Below are 18,887 nucleotides of genomic sequence, written 5' to 3'. Positions count from 1 at the left end.
CTTGGCATAGACTATCTCAGGAGGGGTTATTTTAAGGACCCGAAGGGGTATTGATGGGCTTTCGGTATAGCTGCCTTGGAGACAGAGGGAACTGAACAGTTGTCTACCCTGCCTGGTCTCTCTCAAGACCCTTCGATTGTGGGGTTGCTGAAGGTTGAAGAACAACAAGTGCCAATTGCTACCACGACGGTGCACCGGCGGCAATATCGCACCAACCGAGACTCTCTGATTCCCATCCACAAATTGATTCGCCAACTGGAGAGCCAAGGAGTGATCAGCAAAACTCGCTCACCCTTTAATAGTCCCATATGGCCAGTGCGGAAGTCTAATGGGGAATGGAGATTAACAGTTGACTATCGTGGCCTGAATGAAGTTACCCCACCACTGAGTGCTGCCGTTCCAGATATGCTAGAACTTCAATACGAGCTAGAGTCAAAGGCAGCCAAGTGGTATGCCACCATTGACATTGCTAATGCATTTTTCTCAATCCCTCTGGCAGCAGAGTGTCGTCCACAATTTGCCTTTACTTGGAGGGGTGTCCAGTACACTTGGAATCGATTGCCCCAGGGGTGGAAACACAGCCCCACCATTTGCCATGGACTAATCCAGACTGTACTGGAAAAAGGTGAAGCTCCGGAACATCTGCAATACATTGATGACATCATTGTATGGGGCAACACAGCAGAAGAAGTCTTTGAGAAAGGGAAGAAAATAATCCAAATCCTTCTGAAAGCCGGTTTCGCCATAAAGGAAAGTAAGGTCAAGGGACCTGCACAGGAGATCCAGTTTTTGGGAATAAAATGGCAAGATGGACGTCATCAGATCCCAATGGACGTAATTAACAAAATAGCAGCTACGTCTCCCCCAACTAATAAAAAGGACACACAGGCCTTCTTAGGTGTCGTGGGGTTTTGGAGAATGCATATTCCAAATTACAGTTTGATTGTAAGCCCTCTCAATCAAGTGACCAGGAAGAAGAATGATTTTAAATGGGGCCCTGAACAACAACAAGCCTTCGAACAAATTAAACGGGAGATTGTTCATGCCGTAGCTCTTGGACCAGTCCGGACAGGACAAGATGTTAAAAATGTGCTCTACACTGCAGCCGGGGAGAATGGCCCTACCTGGAGCCTCTGGCAGAAAGCACCTGGGGAAACCCGGGGCCGACCCCTGGGGTTTTGGAGTCGAGGATATCGAGGATCCGAGGATCGCGATACTCCAACTGAAAAAGAGATACTGGCAGCGTATGAAGGAGTTCGAGCCGCCTCAGAAGTGGTTGGTACTGAGACACAGCTCCTCTTAGCACCCCGACTGCCAGTGCTGGGCTGGATGTTCAAAGGGAGGGTCTCCTCTACACATCACGCGACTGACGCCACCTGGAGTAAGTGGATCGCACTAATCACACAACGGGCTCGCATAGGAAACCCCAGTCGCCCAGGAATTTTAGAAGTGATCACGGACTGGCCAGAAGGCAAAGATTTCGGAATGTCACCGGAGGAGGAGGTGGCGCGTGCTGAAGAAGCCCCGCTGTATAATAAACTGCCAGAAAATGAGAGGCAATATGCCCTGTTCACTGATGGGTCCTGTCGCATTGTGGGAAAGCATCGAAGGTGGAAGGCTGCTGTATGGAGTCCTACACGACAAGTCGCAGAAACTGCTGAAGGAGAAGGTGAATCGAGTCAGTTTGCAGAGGTGAAAGCCATCCAGCTAGCGTTAGACATTGCTGAAAGAGAAAAGTGGCCAGTGCTCTATCTCTACACTGACTCATGGATGGTGGCAAATGCCCTGTGGGGGTGGCTACAGCAATGGAAGCAGAGCAACTGGCAGCGCAGAAGTAAACCCATTTGGGCTGCCACACTCTGGCAAGATATTGCGTCCCGGCTAGAGAATCTGGTTGTAAAAGTACGTCATGTAGATGCTCACGTACCCAAGGGTCGGGCCACTGAAGAACATCGAAACAACGAACAGGTGGATCAGGCTGCCAAGATTGAAGTGGCTCAGGTGGACCTGGACTGGCAACATAAGGGTGAGCTATTTATGGCTCGGTGGGCCCATGATACTTCAGGCCATCAGGGAAGAGATGCAACATATAGATGGGCTCGAGATCGAGGGGTGGACTTGACCATGGACGCTATCGTACAGGTTATCCATGAATGTGAAACATGTGCTGCAATTAAGCAAGCCAAGCGGTTAAAGCCCCTGTGGTATGGAGGGCGATGGCTGAAATATAAATTTGGGGAAGCCTGGCAGATTGACTATATCACCCTCCCACAAACTCGCCAAGGCAAGCGCTATGTGCTGACGATGGTGGAAGCAACCACCGGGTGGCTGGAAACATATTCTGTACCCCATGCCACTGCCCGGAACACTATCCTGGGCCTCGAGAAGCAGGTCTTGTGGCGACATGGCACCCCAGAAAGAATCGAGTCAGACAATGGGAGTCATTTCCGAAACAACCTCATAGACACCTGGGCCAAAGAGCATGGCATTGAGTGGGTGTATCATATTCCCTATCATGCACCAGCCTCTGGGAAAATCGAGCGATACAATGGACTGTTAAAGACTACATTGAGAGCAATGGGGGGTGGAACTTTCAAACATTGGGATACACATTTAGCAAAAGCCACCTGGTTAGTCAACACCAGAGGATCTGCCAATCGGAGTGCCCCTGCCCAATCAGAATTTTTACATACTGTAGAAGGGGATAAAGTCCCTGTAGTGCACATGAAAAATATGTTAGGGAAAACAGTCTGGGTTACTCCTGCCTCAGGCAATGGTAAACCCATTCGTGGGATTGCTTTTGCTCAAGGGCCTGGGTGCACTTGGTGGGTGATGCGAAAAGATGGAGAAGTCCGATGTGTGCCTCAAGGGGATTTGATTTTAGGTGAAAATAGCCAAAATTAAACTGTATGATATTAGTTGCTATATAACCCTGCTACCGTATGTTATCATTATTATAATTGTTATATGCTATATCCATAGTACTATAGCAAGAAAGAACTGTGATAAAACTGAGCAAAACGCAATAGTGATGGAACCAGAACTGACTCCAGCATGCAACAATCCAACGGTGCACACCATCCTCCTGCTACGTCAAATGTCAGCTGCTCGTCACACCGCACTGAAGCCCAATTCTGCTCTACCGACTGAGAGGACTTTGCACCATTCCTCCTGCCCAGACAGACTGGTATGACAGATGGAGCCCGGAGTCGGAAACTAATTGAACTCAACAAATGTTTTATGAACATAACTCATGAACTAAAGGAATAATATCTCTGTGTGTGTGTGTATATATATATATCATTGTTCATATGTCTCAAAGGACTGGAAAAGTGGTGATGATTAATCAGGATGTAACTAAAGGTATGGGAACTGAGCATGACGTCAATGGTATAGAATAAGGGGTGGATACTGTCCTGGTTTCAGCTGGGATAGAGCTAACTGTCTTCCTAGTAGCTGGTACAGTGCTATGTTTTGAGTTCAGCATGCGAAGAATGTTGATAACACACTGACGTTTTCAGTTGTTGCTCAGTATTGTTTAGACTATAGTCAAGGACTTCTCAGCTTCTCATGGCCAGCCAGGGCACAAGAAGTTGGCACAGGACACAACCAAGGCACCTGACCCAAACTGGCCAACGGTGTATTCCATACCATGGGACGTCCCATCTAGTTTAGGAACTGGGAAGTGGGGGGGGGCAGGGAATCGCTGCTCGGGGACTGGCGGGGTGTCGGTCGGCGGGTGGTGAGCTATTGCCCTGTGCATCATTTGTACATTCCAATCCTTTTATTACTACTGTTGTCATTTTATTAGTGTTATCATTACCATTACAGTTTCTTCTTTTCTGCTCTATTAAACTGTTCTTATCTCAACCCAGAAGTTTTACCTTTTTTTTCCCGATTTCCTCCCCCATCCCACTGGATGGGGGAAGTGAGTGAGCGGCTGCGTGGTACTTAGTTGCTGGCTGGAGTTAAACCACGACATAATAGTATCAATACACAGTCTCTCCGTCTCATCTGGTTTCACAGGTCATAATTCAAAACATCTGAATTAAGGTTTGAGACATGCCAGTGAAATACCGTACCACCATTCCCTTGCCATTATCATCATAATTCTATCAATCCTCTATATACCAGAAATACTGTTTTGTATGTAATGGGTGTACCTCTACCTCAGATACAAGCTCAAAAGTGTGAAAGACTTTACATACATGCATTAAAATAAAAACGCTACAAGTACTAAGCAGGTTTCTCTGTTCAGTCTGCATTCCACAGAGCACCAGATGTTTGTCCATGTAGCCAAATAAAAAACTTGAGTAAAATGCAATCCCCCAAAGATCCACTGTTTATCATTCCCAGCACTTAAACTGGGATTTTCAAGTATTTAGGTATTAGCAACAATTAGCTGATGAGAGATGCAGGATTTAAAGTGTGAGGGATTACAAAATTAAACATGATTGATGACTGCATTGATAAAAAACAAGAAAAAAAGCAAGACACAATAGTGCAAAATAAAACAACTTTGAATTTAAAACTTAATTTTTCTATTTTTGGAGAGATAAGTAAATCTCATGAAAAGAAATTTCTGCTGCATTAAGTTTAAAAGTACTAAATAGCATACTTTGCACTGAGTACAATAACAAACTAGTCTATGTTAAAATGAAGAACGATTTTATAAAAAACTGCTACCCTTTAAAAACATACCAAATTAATGATTCATTGTATTTTTTAAAAAAAATGCACTCTCAAGTAAAAAAAGCTCTCATGTCACCTGAACATCTAAATTCCCCTAAGTTTCACTGGGCCTACTGGCATTCTATAGAAGACATATTTGTACATCTGTTAGAACTGGCTTTAACTCACCTACCTGGAGTTTCAGCATGTAAACAATTTCAAAACAAGAACAGAGGTTTGAAATCTCTCTGTTTCATGCAGTAACAGGATGGTAGGCAGCTCTACCCTAAATAAACTGCCATCCTGAGATTTTATAGGGCCTCAGTTCCTTTGCATGGGAAATTATGACCTATCTAATCTCGGGGACAGACTGCCAGTACTCAGGTCAGCTGGTAATTCTAAGCAACATGTTTGCTCCCTTTCTTCTTTCTCTTAGCAATAAGAACTGGACTTTTCAGGTGTCATTTTACAGCAGCCTGCTGATACAGCTGTGCTGGGAGGTGACTGTACACATGTAGATGGCAAGACTCGCAGGTAACAAAGAATTTATAAGGCTTGACACTGCAAAAGTTACCAAGCAAAAAAAAAAAAAAAAAAAAAAAAGTTTAATAACCAGTGAAAACTTCCAGTGAAGTAAACTGCTTTCATCTACTCAGTTTTCACACTGCTCTATGACGGGGGGGGGGGGGGGGGGGGGCAGGGGAGAGGAAAACCCACAGTACACTAATACACATGCAGAGCAAAGGTGTGGCAACTCTGCACTATGGGATTGGCAGGAACTCCTCCCAAACACAGGTTTGCAAAATCCTTGTCTTGACATCCATTATGCTAGCATTTAAGAACTTCATCTGGAAATTAGGACCCCCATGTGTCTGTCAAGTAAAAAATACCAGCTCCTGCTCAGAGGTTACATAGCACAGTGTCACAGAAGGTGCTACCTCAGAAAAAAGACAGGCTGACACATGGCTTGCAGATTGTGAAGTAACAATAAAACCAAGTAAAACATAAAAGCCTCCTGCTTGGGTAATGAATGCCAAGTTTTTACAAAAAACACATTTTCATGTCAAACACAAAGCTAGGAATTGTGAAATGGGTATGTCCTAAGGGCTAAAATGAATTGTCTGGCCTTTCCTACCAAAGAAAATATATCAGGTTGGGAACTAATTTGCTTTTTAAAATATGTATTACGATTATGGATAAGCGCTTAGCACAATTACCCTGGAAATATTTAGGAACAAAAAGTATTTACTTGTAAGTTTAAAAGAAAAAGGGGGTGGGGGGCTTAATTTGTGACACGTATTTTTATTTACTTAAATTGTTTTGCTTTCCAGTTAGTGTTCCACGCAAGTCCCAACCAGTGGATACCTACAGATATTTCCAAGATGCTCTGCATGAAGTTCTAATGCTTTTTCAGCAAAAGATGGGCACAAGTATAGGCACTAGGAAAAGTAATCACGTTTAAAAGAAATTAACTACAGGAGTCCTGGGACTAACAGTGGAATCACAAAACATTACAAGTATGTAATACATCTAGCAACCCATTCTTCCTTTGACTTAAATGTTGTTTTACAATAATTTTTTCTTCCATGAAATACCTTCAGTTTGAAGATATCAAATGAAGGTATCTCTAATAAGCTATTTCAGCTCTAGCTCAACATTGAGAGAGAAGAAGATGTCATCATTAAACTGATGTTTTCATAGTAGGAATGGTTATTTCAGTACTGAGGAGCATTAGTACTGAGGAAACCAAAAGAACTCCAATGATGAAATACCTCAAAGTACTCCTGAACTTTAATGAAATTTTATTAACTTATATTCAGTATTCATTACAAGCACTCTCATTTTTCTCTTAGAAAGTTGGAATACTGTTTTGAAAAATAATTCTCTAAGCTAAATCAAATTTCCTAATATAATCACATTGAAATTCCATAATGATGAGAGAAGATAAAGAACAGCAGTGTCACTGTGCACAAAGGCTCTTGCAAAGATCTGCTCACCCACACTACTGTTGTAGAAAACATCCTGTAATCCTAATTGTATGGCAAGGATAGTTTTCAAGAGAGAATCCTGCATTACATGCCGAAAGGTCTGCCTGTAGAAAGAACATCAGTGCTTGAAAGCCTGGAAATAAGTCAATATGCAATATGATAGACGGCATCATCTCCCACATTATCATTCACACAATTTTTGCCTCTAGTGAAATGAAAAATGCAGAATGTATTTTGACACAGAAGAAACTGATTCCTACCAAAGCTGCAGAACTTCATTCCTACTACAGTTTTTTCATAACTATGGGCTTGGGCCAATGGAACCGTAGGTTAAATAGAACCAGTGTAAATATATCTGAAAGAAATTAATCTGAGTTTAATTTAAAATATATATACAGTCACCGCTACTACCAGCAGAAGATACTATGTTCAGACAGCAAAGCCTACTCTCTCTGGCCACCAAGAAAAAAACTTAGCAGTTCATTTTCAGGCACAGGTTATTTTCCTATTTACAGTGCAGAATACTATCTAGAGAAAGTTAATCATCCCTGTGTTACTTCACATGATGAGTCTATTAGAAGACTATGAATATTAGAAGAAAGGTACAAAATAGCAACTATTCAATCAACTGGAAAAGGACACCTTTCTAAAAGGACATTTGAGAAAACAGAAGCAAAATCACAACTAATGAAGCTGGCCTTTATGTTTTGATTTTTGTTTAAGAGCATGTATACTTAATTTGTACTACCTGAGTAAAAGAGGCCTCATATTTAATTTTCCTAAAACAAAACTTAAAAGAAACAAGATACTAAACGCACATCCTTTTTCTTTCTTTTTTGGACAAACCCACATAACTTAAAGTATCTGAAACTTGAACATTGCTCTGCTAAGCACAGACTGGAAAAAACTATATAATTAACTTTTTACCATTTAACATTTTTTTCACACAGTTTTTGATAATACTTGCTTTAAGTGTATATGTTTTACTTAAAAAATGCTCCCTCTCTGTTCTCTGTTTTGAACTCCTACATCAGTGAAAAATTTGCCAATACAAGTGATGGAAAAATAATTTCAAAGTTTCCTATGCTGAAATTATCACTCTGGGTTGACTATGCAACAGTGGAAACTGGAACATCCAAGAAATGGTAGTATTGTTCTATGATTCTGATGTAAATAAACTCAATTTTTACAGCTTTTCCGTAACAGGCTGCCATATGTCAGCACATTCATTTTCAACTATATCTTACAGTACTTTTAGCATTGGTATTGCAAACTGCTTTCCATAGTAACTGATAGAAGACTTCGTAAGACACAATATTTCAGATAAATAAAAGCAGATTACTGTCCCTATTTAATAAAGAAACAAAGAGATCCAGTCAACAGTCAAACGTCAAGAAATATATCTGAGAAGTGGCAAAGGACGAGGGTAGAAAACCACACTCTGCTAGGTATACTGAAAAATTACCTTACTCTTTTAAGAAATACTTCAAATAAAGTTACATCTACAAAATCTTACTCTAAATTTCCACAGAATTTTATACATGCAACAGATGTGAGGCAAAGCATAGTAACTACACAAAAGTATTAAGATACAAGACAGCCCGAAGGCCACTTAACACAAAGTTTAAAATACATAACCAAAAAAAGTTTGTGAACTAGTGCTAAGTCTCAGCAATTAAATATGATAGAAAATGGAAATTTCAGTGATAACAGTTATCAATACAACCTAATTTTTCTTTTCTTTTTTTTTTTTCTGGTCATCTGCGAAGCATAGAAATCAAAATCTTTCTTCAGAGCCCTTTAAATTGCAGGCTAGATCAATTTACTGACTGAAAATAGGAAAATACTTGGATAAAATGGATTAGTAGTTACCTGTTATTTACCAGTAATTTCCTTCCTTAGATTTCCTATGCACTTTATTGTAATCAGATTTTAATTTTAGAATGAGATTTTATTTACTTTAATCAAATTTTAACTTTGTTTTTAGCATATTGAAAGTGGCAACCTGCGCAACATGACAACCCTTCTGAGCAGAAACCCAAATGCACATTTTGAGTAACCTTTTCCGTATTCAGGTTTATAAACAATTGGGCTAACAAGAGTCTTCAAGACACATCAGCAAGTTGATTTCTCCATCCAAAACAAGCCTGAAAGTAACTGTTAGTACCACTGAGGTTGAAAATACTCACATATATTTGTAAAGTACTGTACTTAGAAATATTTGGTGCCTGACCCAAAACAGTTAAAAAAAATTTTCTAGAATTTTCTCCTTCAGTGATATTGACTCAAAAACTTACTTTGCAAAGGCAGGTACATGCAACAGCTTTTAAATGAAGTTCAAAGGAGCTAATTTTTTTTTTTTTTTTTTTTTTTTTAATAAGAAAATAAGAAAAAAAAAGACAGCAATATCTAAAGACATAAAACAAAGTGAAGCCAGAGAAAAGTGATGTAGTCAAGGTAAACTTCCAACATGCATTCTGCATGCAAAGAAAGCTATATCTACATGCTTTGGAAAACAAATTCCAAATGAATTCTGATCCCTTTTTCATGTTTGCAAATGAAGCTGCATGCTTAGATGACTATCCAAATTAAAGAGATTAAATTAAATACAGTATATTTACAATGTTAGGAAGTGGCAAAAATCAATCTCAAGGGCTTTGAAGATACATCTTAAACAGTTCTTGAGGCAGCAATTTGTATACTACTACTCATAAAATAATGATCGAACTTGCTTTCTTCAGTGGAGGAAATTATTAGACCTGGAACCGATTTAGAGAATGTAAAAAGTGAAAAGGAAAACATAATAACTACAGGTTGCATTTAATATTTCACTGCATAACCTAGAGCTAAACTATTTCCCAGGACAATATTTTAGTTTTTATGTTTTATTATTTCCAACAGGAGTACTCTTTCAGAAGCATTTGTTTGTTCAAACCGACCATCTGCTCTTACAAAACAAAAAGGAATAAAATTAATAGTGGCTTTATATGATTCTCACACTCAAGTGGAAGCCAAGCACTAATGTGTCATGGATCAGCACTTGCTAGACATAAAACCAACATCCATTACTTGGAGAGGTTTTCTGTTTATGTAGTGGGGAAAAAAAGTGACTTGGTGGCCCATGACAGACTTTGCTAAATTTTTTTTTTTTTTGCGAAAAAGTGTGTTTAATAGTAGCTATGAATCAATAAAGACATGGTACAGCCACCCTTAAACCATGAAAAAGAAGGTAAAGGAATAGCATACAGCAGTCCTTGCCTTCTTTGGGTGCTTTCATTCATAGTAAGTTATTCTGGAGGTGAAAGGGAAGCTAGCCAGCTAGATATATTTATGAATATTAAAGCAGTAGATCATAATTTTATCAGATCTAGTTAAACTTTATGAGCAAAATGTGATTGTGATATTACAGGGCAATTTATTAATGTAGTTGAACAGTCAAAGCAGGTCGTTCACTTGGAAAGGGTTAGTATTGAAGCCATAGCAAAGACCATAGGAATCACAGCAGATTAGATAAAATGAATGTATGCACTATTGGGTTTGCTTTGTGCAAATGAAACAATTAATTGCTTAGTTCGCTCAGCCACTGCTGCTCAAAGAGAAATTCAGCCGAGAGTTAGGCTTTGGTTTTAAGCTGTAGTTCCTCAGTACTTAAAATTCAAAGCTTGCAATGTATAAGCTCCACCCTTCATTTACATCCATTCAGTGCCCAGTATTTTATACATGGTTTTTCTGCTTAACGGGGGAGCTGTGGAACCCTGAGCACTTAGTTTAAGCTAGTCCTTGCATTTCAGTTTCAAAGCAGAAAGATATACTACTCTATTTACTTCTTTCCACTAATATTAGGCAAATGCAGTAACTTATGCAAAGAAAAGCAAATACGGTAAAGGAAAGTAATCTGAAAGCAATCCTAACAGGAATCACTTGGCAGTTAACAAGATTAGCATTATCATAAAAATATAATTGGTCATTTCTTCACTCTTTGTCTTTCAGAAGGGTAAAGATGATTACATTATACTACACACTAACCTCCCTTTTAAGTAAAACAATCATTTCAGAAAATTCTAATTTTGCTTTGTCTATTATGCTATTAGTTCATTTTGGAAACAAGGCCAGATGGGATGAAATGAAAAAAATATTCAATTATCTTCCTTTATGATAGCAATCACAGAAAAAAAAAAAGCATTTTCCCCCTTATTCTGTTCTGTTGCTTTCCTCAAGGAGCATGAAGAATGAACATTAGCTATCTCAAAAAATGACGGTACACTAAAAAGCCAAAGTGGTCAATAGTAAGATGTCACTTTATAGAAGAATTGCAGGGCTGCCACTTTATTACTTTCAGTGGATTACCTTTTGGGGACCTTACAGGTACTAAACATTCTCAGCAGATCATGTCCTCATCTCTTCACTACTCATCTCTCCTCTCCCAAAGTAATGCTTCATGGGTTTTAGATACCAGGTAATACAAAACCCAAGGCAGCAAGGCCCTGTGATCCTTTTCCTCCTCAAAACATGGTGCTTGTTTTATCTTAAAACAATTGCTACTAGTTGTCTAGTAACTGCTATCCCTTCGAACATTTAAAAAAAAAATAAATCATGTTTTGATAATGATGGCATCAACTAGAAACACAACAGTTAAATTCTCCCAAAATGAAGCAGAGACCATACTAGAGTTGGAAAATAACTGGCATTTTTAACTAATACTCAGTGAAGAAAAAAAAAAAAAAAAAAAAGTTTTTGGCACAAAGCACTGACATTTAATGATCATTTTGCTAAACTTCCAAACAAAGGAATGTTATCTTTATGTGATATGTAAAACATTTCAAATTGCATAGTGATAATGCCAAAAGAAAGGTTTAAACTGTTCTATTCAAAGAGTAGAAAGGCTGTTTTAATTAACAGGTACATGTGGAGAATTCCTGAATTATCATTTGATTGTTTAAACATACCTTTCTCAGAAATAAAATCCAGTTCAATTAAAATTACTGACTTGACACACATACTGATGGGTAAAAATCTCAGCAAAGGTTTGAGTTAGTTGCTGTAAATTATGATTGGTTTTGCCACCCAGCATGTTCATCCAGGGACCAGTCCACTGTCAGCCCTGCAAAATCCGGTTCTCAATACCAAAGCACACAGAGTTTTTCTAATTTAAAAAAGGATGCTACCTTGATCTAACTATCTGTAACTTGATTCAGAAATAATTAAGAATGAAGATGTATTTTTACACTGATAGAGCTGTTCTTACATATCCTTACATTGTATCTGGACTTCATGATGCCAGTCAGCCATGCATAATCCAAACAGTTTATAAATATTCTACAACTGCCTGTCATGATGAAACCTGTGGCTACTGAAATTGATTTGTATCAAGTATTTGCTCAGATTAGCTTCTGAAGAAACGGATTATCTCATTTACTCTTAGAAACCTTAATATACAATCAGAATCTCAAGGCATAACCAGCACTTGTTCATTTCATCAGTTTTCTCTAGAGTTGATTTTGGGAATCCTGTGTTAGCAAACTACTAAAAAAAAATAAACAACAATTAACCACATTCACTTCAAAATATTATGCTTCAAACTAAGACAGCCTGCTCTCTTTGCATCTATTCAAGCTAGATTAGTTTTACGCTATTGCTTCTTGGTATTAATTGTCAAACAGATAGGCAAGAAAGAGAACAAATTTACCAGGTAGATAAGCAGAGGGATTCCTTGTTTTTTTTATAAAAACTATTCACAGAAGCCAACACAGACATAGTAAATATGTCTGACAAAGGCAGGCAGACAGCTTGGAGTAGGAAGACCACTGAAAAACAAGCAATCGCTATGAGATATGCCCTCATGACTTAGGATATATGCACTTCTCTAGCACATATATCCTGGGAAGACAAACCAAGAGCCATTATTGCCAGTTAACAGTGAGCAGCTGAGGCACAGCAGCAGTTTTTCTCATGCCTGTATTTGCCCTGAATTATGGAGCTGCACAGGCTGAGATGCCTTGACTGTGCCCTCCAACACCCACATGGGTTCAGGTACAGTCACGCTCACTGATTAACTCACCTCTGTCTCAGCCTTTAAGGGTTTCACCAGCCTTTCATTCCCCACAGACAGATCTGATTACCAACAGTAATAAAAATGATGCATAAAACCCACATGTAAAATGGAAGAGTAAAACATTTCTGGTAATTACGACCAAGTAAGAGCTACAGCAGAAAACTGAAAAACTAACATGCAATGCCATTAGTGTACTGAGAAAAAAATGCTATTCATTCTATATGCTCAGTCTTGCCTCTTTGAGTTTACATTAAATCCAAATATGGGAGGTTTTTTATTAATTTATACAGCCTGCTGGTTTAGATTAATATGGACTAATCTACTAACAACTGGGGGAAGATGGACTCTACCATCAGTAGCCTGATATGGATATATTTCCTTTCTCCGTATCTTTTTGACTTGCGCAAATTCAAATCGGTTTCATCATAGACAGGTTTCTTACTCCTATGCCACTATTCAGAAATATAATTTGTATTTTACCACATACCTGAATGTCAGCCTGCCCAGTGCTATCAAAAAACTTAACTGTGCTGACACATCTAGAACTTTCCTATTCTCAGAGAGATTAATTGTGCTTCCTATAGAAATGTAATTACTTCTTTTAAGGAAACAAAAGGTCCAAAGAGATGCCTTGCTACTGCAATGAATTCCAGAAAGCACTTCATCTACCTGTAGGGGAGTTCCTGGTTCAGTACAGTGCTTCTGTCCACACACCCAGCTATAAGTGAAAATGTAAAACTGGACTGTTTCATACTAGATTGTAGCTGAGTATGTCTAGAAACTCATTCTTTTTTGGCATAACTGGGAAGATAGATCCCACAGAAGGACTCTAGCACATATTTCAGGCCGTTGTCCCATCCTCAGAATCAGATGAGCCTTCATTGGACTTCCTGCTGCAATTAGAAGCCAGTCAAAATCTACACCCTTGTGATCACTCTCTCTCTAAATATAGGATGCTTCTCTGAGAAATGTAAAAAGCAGTGATGGTCAATTCCTTTACTCCCTTAGAAATTCCAAAGTGAATGACGGTATCAAATGGTTCAGTCTTACAGCTTCACGATTTTTTCTGTTAACCTTATGATTTAAATGGGAAAACTGTTAAGTGACTACAGTGTCCCATGCATGACAGCAAAGCTTTCACTAAACCCTGATTCTATTTTCTGCTCTTTTTCTTTGCCAAAGCATAGCCTAAAATTAGACGGGGGGGGGGGGGGGGGGGGGGGGAAGTGGTTCACAGACAACCCACATGTGATATGATCAATGTAAACTTTTCCAGGTGCTTAAAAGAAAATGAAGGCCTACAACAGCATGTCTTTCTAAAGTGCAATCTTACTCCACCAGAATCTGTCACAGTCTTGTCTGGTTGGAGATCTTCCTGCTTCCAGTCAGGAGTTAATGTACTGCCAGTCTACCATCTTTATATCATTTCTTAAAAATGCTGTGGATTACTGCCCCCAAAAGTATCTCTCTGCATTATATAGAAAGAGCAGCTGTTCTATCTTAACATGGCTTATCATGGAGAGCTGACTCTGCCTGTCGAATGTGACCCTCTCCACACCTGGCCATTATAGTGATGCAGGCTGGAAGAAAACCCACTTGAGATGGCCCTACTGGGCCTTCAGCAAAACCACCTGCACTCACCTCCACAGTTCACAGTCTGATGCTTATGTGTGTTCATAAGCAGCATTATCTTCACCATGCTTAGAGGTTTTACACTGAAGTTTTATTCACAATCATAACTGAAGTATACATTCATAAATTATTATGTCCTCTAATAGGCCGCCAGGAAATAAAGTGTTAGCCGTCTGTCGTGGTTTCAGCCCGGCTGGTAACGAAGGACCACGCAGCCGCTCGCTCACTCCTCCGCCCCTCCGGTGGGATGGGGAGGAGACGGAGGAGAGAAAAGAAAGACAAAGAAACTGGAACCTCGAGGGTTGAGATAAAGGCAGTTTACTGGGGCAAACACAAAGAGATTACAACAACAACAACGGCAATAATGAAAAAAAAGTATACAAAAAGAGTGATGCACAGTGCAACTGCTCACTACCTGGGACCCGACGCTCCGCCACTTCCCCCACCGAAAACAGAGACCACCCCCCAGCCCGCTCCCCATTTATATACTGAGCATGATGGCACATGGTATGGAATAGCTCCTTGGCTAGCTCAGGTCAGCTGCCCCAGATATGCCCCCACCTCCCAGGTTCCTGTAAAAATTAACTCTATACCAGCTGAACCCAGGACACCCTTTTAGCCATTAAATTTATTTTGTTTTGGTTTTGTTAAAAATATACCCACTTCTTCCAGCAACAAATCCCTTTAATTAAGAGGTTTTAATGGGGTCTTTATTTAGGAATACATAATGCCTGCAATGGGGTCCATTCTGCAAAAGGTCTCAGCACTATGGAACAATCTGACCCTCTATCCAAAGTCTGCAAACACTGTCAAGAGGGAAACCCTGATACATTTGACGAGGGGCGGGGAGAGAGGTGGGGAAAAAAAGGCAAAGCAGAAAAAAAAAAGGCAAAGCGGAAAAAAAAAGGCAAAGCGGAAAAAAAAAGGCAAAGCGGAAAAAAAAAGGCAAAGCGAGCAGTGAACAGACACTCAAGAGTAACAATGAAAATTGACGTTTAAAAAAACCACCCAAAACCCTAGCCATTTCCCAGTATATTTCTCAAGAAGGATCAAGACTTCAAAATCTATTATGCCTCCCTTCATGAGCACACCACTGCCATGCATGTGCATGGGCACATTGAAGAAAAAAATCGCTTGCTTCAACTTGGAAACAGGTGGCTGAAGAGGGATATAACAGGTCTGTAAAACCAGAAGGGGCATGGTGGTGAATGAATAGGCACCTGACAGTCTGCTTGCTTTCAAAACAAATATTAAGAGGTTTTAAATAAGAGGAATAGGCCAATCAAAAACAGAAGGATGTGGGTTTTGAGACAGAACACGGGTAAGCTGACCATCTCCTGCCACAACATGCTGTGGATGGCAGAAGGATGCTAGATAAATGCATGGAAGAGCAATCCACTGGGAGTTGCTGAAAACTCAGAACCCCCATGTGACTCAGGAAGCTCCTGAGACAGGAGCAGTTGGAAGCTGAGAGTACAGGCTAGGGAAGGGAGAGAAGTCATGTTTATGCCACTCTTGCATCATGCCTTGAAGATCTGTTTTTTGACAACAAAACATTGCTGGAGGGATAATAATCCAAAATGGCCACCTTTGTACCTATCATGTAAAAGACTAAAGGAGCTGCTAAATTTGCCAGACAAGAAGATACCTTTTTACTTTTTATTGAGCAGAACTACATGCTTCAAATTACACTTTCTAAAGTATATTTGCAATATCTGGATGTACATGGTTACATCCATATTCAAGAAAATATCTTAATTACTACCATAAACAAGTTACCCTTCTTACGGTATTACATATACTGGCAATGTCCCACCAGGTCAGAAAAAAGTTTTAGTTTGTTTATTGCAACAGGTAGTTTCAAAAAAAGGTTTGCTATTCCCTCAAGACCTATGAGTACTGCCACAGATGAGTGCTTTTGAAAGCATACTGCTTCTTCAAGAGGTTTGCAGTCTTTTTGTGTGAGTGATTAATATTACTGCTCCACCTCAGGTCTTCCATGATGGTTTTGCACTACAACAAGTAAATAAAGTGTTTTTCAAAGAAGGAGAAGGTGGCTATGGTGCAACAAAAAACAGCAGATGAACGCAGACAGTAGTCAAACTTAATTTTGCCCTTTAAAGCTGTGACATTACAGTTGCTCACAATTTTAAACTTGGACTCAAGCATTGTAACAGACAGGTTTGCCCTCAAAACCAATAGCCTCATTTGACTTCATGGCTAATAGGGACATGCGATTTCCCTCTAATTTCTCCATCAAACCTAAGTCTTAAGCTAGCCAAGCCTTTCCTCTAAGATAGCTATGAAAAATGTTTTCATCTAAATAACTCAAGGGCTGGAGAAATCCAGACTCCAGAACCAAGCTGTCAGGGCTGGTCATCCATTGGCTCTCCCCACCATGACTCAACAATGTTGACCAAGCTGCAGTGTTTTCAGTTAAAGCAAAGCAGCAGTATGTGGTATCCCAAAAGCAAACAGAGGAGAAAGTGTGAAAACAGTAAACGTTGTAAGATTTAAATTGCATAAAGGTAGGGCATTATACTGAAGAAAAGTAAATTGGAATAAAAGTTACTTCACAATCTTTCAAGACATCAGCCGCACAGAAAAAACATTGCGCTAGAGGAGTTTTTAAGAGGCAATTCACTGCAAAATCCAAAATCCAACATCCACTAGTTTAGACTGTTGCATCAGTCAGCCACAGATGCCTACACAGGTAATAGGCAAAGGCAATGGCAAACCAGACATATGGCACTGAGGGTGAGTCAGTATTTTGGATTTTCTTTTTTTTTTTTTTAAAGTCAGTTTCATGTTGTAATCATTTCGTAATTCAACATTGAGAGCCACGCTTGGTTTCTGATATACAGTTCTTTTCAGTCTTCCTAAAAACCTGCTATTTGAAGCCTGGTTGGTTATTTGGTGAGGTACCTTATGCAAGCTGCTGTATCTTGACCTGTCTGCAGCAGAGATGACGTCAGAGTCTCTAGCAAGGGACTGTTAGCACTAGCACACGGTAGCCCTAGCTCACCGACTTGCTGCACTACATACATAGACTTCTCCTCTGGCACTGGCTATAGCAAGTGAAGCCGTTCCCGCCCAGGGACCTCTGACACCTGAGAGCTTCTGCATCGAGCCGTTTGGTCACAAACGGCTGCCACAGAAACATGAAACTTTCCTAGACTGAGGCTGCTTCACCTTAGTTTGAGATTTTCTATCAGAAAATAGAACTCGGTTCCAAGTTTCTTATTTTCTTTCAGCCACTGCTGTGGGCTTAGTTCCACACACACACACACACACACACACACCCCACCAGCCAGCGTCAGAGCAGCAGGAACTCTGTCGTAGGAGGGTCTGGCATCCGCATGGAGCAGGCAACAGGTGGAAAGGCTTAAAGCTGCCAACTTCATTTGCACCAGAGCTCTCACCGACACCTCCACCAAGCCTAATTACCACCAGTGACACCGCACTCCTTGAAAAAGTCAAGTGGTCGACGTAGGAAAGAAACGGTGTCTCGGAAGAGATGCTCCGAACCGAAGCGTGCGGGCTGGGCCAGGCTGGCTGGTACTGCCTCCCCGCCGCTCCTCACCCCGGGAGGAGAGGCCTTCAACAGGGTGCTGGGCATACCGGTTTCGAAACCCACCGCGCTCGCCCAGGCGCAGGACAGGCCACGCGTAAGGGCCAAGGCGCGTTAAGTACCGCTTCCTGACGGGCGGCTGTCTTTCGCTCACGGCACCTGGCCCCCTCAGGCTGCCTGGCCCCGTTCGGGCGCGATTCGGCGTCTCTCGAAAGAAAAGCCACCCGGGCAGCAGCCCTACGCGCGCAGGGCTGCGCAAATCCGCCGCGCCTCCCCAGCCCGGCCGCACGCCGGGCAGCGACGGCAGAAACTTCAGACGAGTCGCTGCCTGCACCGGCAGCAGACCGCCAAACCGGCACAGCCCCGCCGCGACGAGGTGCCTCGCCTCGCCTCGCCTCGCCTCGCCTCCCCGCCCCGGGGCGGGCGGGCGGGCAGCGGCGGCGGCAGCCCGCACTCACCCAGCAGCAGCAGCTTCAGCTCCCGGCGGGCGTCCCGCTTGTCCCGGCGCAGCTGCCGCTCGATCTCCGCGCTGATGCGCTGCGACTCCTTCTCCTCGGCGGACAGGCGGCAGCCGGCCATGGCCACCGGCGCCCCCGGCTCCCGCCGCCGGAGGGGAGCGGAGGAAGGCCGTCCCCGGCCGCGGCGTGCCGAAGCGAGGCGAGGCGCGGCAGGCGAGGGGCTGCCGCCTCCCCTCCCGCCACCGGAGGGGCCGGGGCGGGCGGGCAGGTGCCGCCTCCTCCCGCCGGTGAAAGGCGCGGCGGGGCCGCTGCTGCGGCGGGGCGGGCACGATCCTCCCCTCCTCCCGCAGCGCCGGGAGCTTGGGGGGCGGAGAGGGGCACCGCGGGGCGGGGAGCAAAGGGAGCCTCTTGCTTAAAACAACAAAACCCTCACGCACACACAGAAACCCCTCAAATAACTAAAAAAAAAACAAACCCAAAAACCCCACCCACCCCAAACCGCGCACACACACCCG

The 18,887-nt window shown here is 41.7% G+C and overlaps 2 protein-coding genes across 2 annotated transcripts in view; one reads left to right on the top strand and one right to left on the bottom strand.

Annotated features, from left to right (window-relative positions):
* The window catches only part of LOC126036383 (guanine nucleotide-binding protein subunit alpha-14), a 95,228-nt gene extending 76,735 nt beyond the window's left edge, over nucleotides 1–18,493 (bottom strand). The window contains exon 1 of the mRNA XM_049796062.1: nucleotides 18,373–18,493. Coding sequence (XP_049652019.1) covers nucleotides 18,373–18,493 — 121 coding nt within the window. The remainder of the gene's footprint in view (nucleotides 1–18,372) is intronic.
* Nucleotides 649–2,933, top strand: LOC126036380 (uncharacterized protein YagA-like). Its single transcript, XM_049796060.1, has 2 exons — nucleotides 649–834; nucleotides 1,680–2,933. Exons 1-2 carry the CDS (start codon nucleotides 809–811, stop codon nucleotides 2,902–2,904), a joined length of 1,251 nt encoding a protein of 416 aa, XP_049652017.1. The 5' UTR covers nucleotides 649–808; the 3' UTR covers nucleotides 2,905–2,933.
* Nucleotides 18,494–18,887: the final 394 nt, after the last annotated feature.

This window comes from Accipiter gentilis, chromosome Z (genome assembly GCF_929443795.1).
Source record: "Accipiter gentilis chromosome Z, bAccGen1.1, whole genome shotgun sequence".
NCBI classification, from domain to species: Eukaryota; Metazoa; Chordata; class Aves; order Accipitriformes; family Accipitridae; genus Astur; species Astur gentilis.
This window is presented reverse-complemented; position numbering and strand designations above follow the sequence as displayed.